We start from the raw sequence: 1736 nt of genomic DNA on the forward strand, positions 1-1736 counted from the left end.
TTCAAGGCCATTAAAAATGGAAATTCTTTTCTGGGCTATATTTGATTTGCTTTTAAACAGAATCCTCTTAGTTTGTGGGGTTAGACCACCAATGTCCTCTTAGCCCTGCTGTGTACTAGGTCCCAGGGCCACACTGACGTGTGTGGCTTCATCTTGCCTTCAGGGTACTGCAGGCAATCTGTGACCAACAACTTGTTAATTAATATTGCACAATAGGTATACCTTTAAATACATATATATCTCTCTCTCTAAATTTAAAACCTTAGGCTACAAAAGATAGAACTTTTGCCATGGTTATTTTTGTCTGTGAATGCACTATTTTATGCCCCTAATTCCCAAGAATTACAGACTCAGTTGGTGTCCTTCTGTCCAGAGAGCGTCGACTGTCTTTAAAGACCATTTCAAAGAGGGACGCGTGCTGCCCGCAGCCTGCCTGCTAACGGCTGGGTAGCACCCCGGGCCTGTCGCGTCCTCCTCCTGCTGGTGTCCCTTTCACATCCAGAGGGTGAAAGCACCATCCGGGTTCAGTCCTCGGCTCTTCTTACCTTCCCAGATGTTCAGGTCCTGTCCTGCTGACCCACAGACCCCCACGAATGTTCCCAGAGGTGGGAAATAGAGGGTGCGGGGCAGATCGACATCCTCAAACTGTCTCCTTCCGAGCGGGGAGATGCCGTAGCTCACTGTTTATCCGTGTCCCCTTTCGTCTTGGTCAGTGGGACTTTCCTCTGTGGGGGTCTCGCTGTTCTGCAGCTCTGCACTGGTTCCGTCTCCGGCAGTTAGGTAACACATCCAGCTAATCAGTTCCCGGGGTCGGTCACAGTGGCATCAAAGGACACCAGTGGGGCCTCCAACTTCGCCAGATTGTGAAGTCGGGGTGCTTCCCAGCACACGGGGTACATGCTGAAAGGGTTTGATTGTAATAGTTTAAACCTCAACTGACTTAGAAAAAATAAAACTGCTATAGTCCACCTTTTTGACTCCAGGCTATTAGTGTTTAGAATAAATAGTGAGTTAAAGCGAGTTGACTTGTTAAAGATTTAATAGTGAACAGGGGAGGGTTCTCGTGTGCTCGTGGTAACAGGTGTGCAGGTGTGTGTGCAAAGGGCCCGGGTGGCTTGTGGCGGGGCAGGGTGGAGGGCCTCAGACAGCTGCACACCAGCCCGGGCACACTGTCATTGAAGGACGTGCCCCGTGTTTCATTTACAGTCTGGCAGTAAAGAAATAGGAAAAATCTCTTACGCAGCTGAAATTCTTTTTTCTTTCCTTTTTTCCCTGTCACAGGGGACCGTGATTAGGGTATTTTCCATTCCAGAAGGACAGAAACTCTTTGAGTTCCGGAGAGGAGTTAAGAGGTAAAGTCTACAGACCCCCAGGGTGGGTCTCCAGGCCTCCCTTGGGGCTCCAGTGGGACGTTCCCTGGGACTCAGTGGAGCTGTGTGAATGGAGCATGCGGGAGTGGCAGGCGTTTCAGCCCGGCCAGATGGTCGTGGGAGGTTAAGGGACGTTTCTGTAAAGCAGGCTGGGTTTCGTTTGTCTGTGGTCCGCTGGGACGCGGAGCCGTGGCCAGACGGCCTGGGAGTGCGGAGGGGCTCGCGTGGCCAGGTCCTCCGGGCCGTGCTCCTTTCTCGATGCTCTGAGGTGGCAGGCTGAGGACTTGCGACCTGGTTAGCAGACTCCTGTCCCTGTCCTCTACTCGGACAACCTGTAGCCAATGCCCCATGTCCCCTTTCACCCCA

At 51.9% G+C, this 1736-nt stretch overlaps 1 protein-coding gene across 3 annotated transcripts in view; it reads left to right on the forward strand.

The window, feature by feature from the left end:
* Positions 1-1736, forward strand: part of WIPI2 (WD repeat domain, phosphoinositide interacting 2) — a 27682-nt gene that overhangs the window by 18687 nt on the left and 7259 nt on the right. For all 3 annotated transcript variants that reach the window (XM_011363826.2, XM_011363827.2, XM_011363828.2), the window contains exon 7: positions 1282-1352. In XM_011363826.2, the coding sequence (XP_011362128.1) occupies positions 1282-1352 (71 nt within the window). The remainder of the gene's footprint in view (positions 1-1281; positions 1353-1736) is intronic.

The sequence above is a fragment of the Pteropus vampyrus genome, unplaced genomic scaffold (genome assembly GCF_000151845.1).
Source record: "Pteropus vampyrus isolate Shadow unplaced genomic scaffold, Pvam_2.0 Scaffold90, whole genome shotgun sequence".
Classification (NCBI taxonomy): Eukaryota; Metazoa; Chordata; class Mammalia; order Chiroptera; family Pteropodidae; genus Pteropus; species Pteropus vampyrus.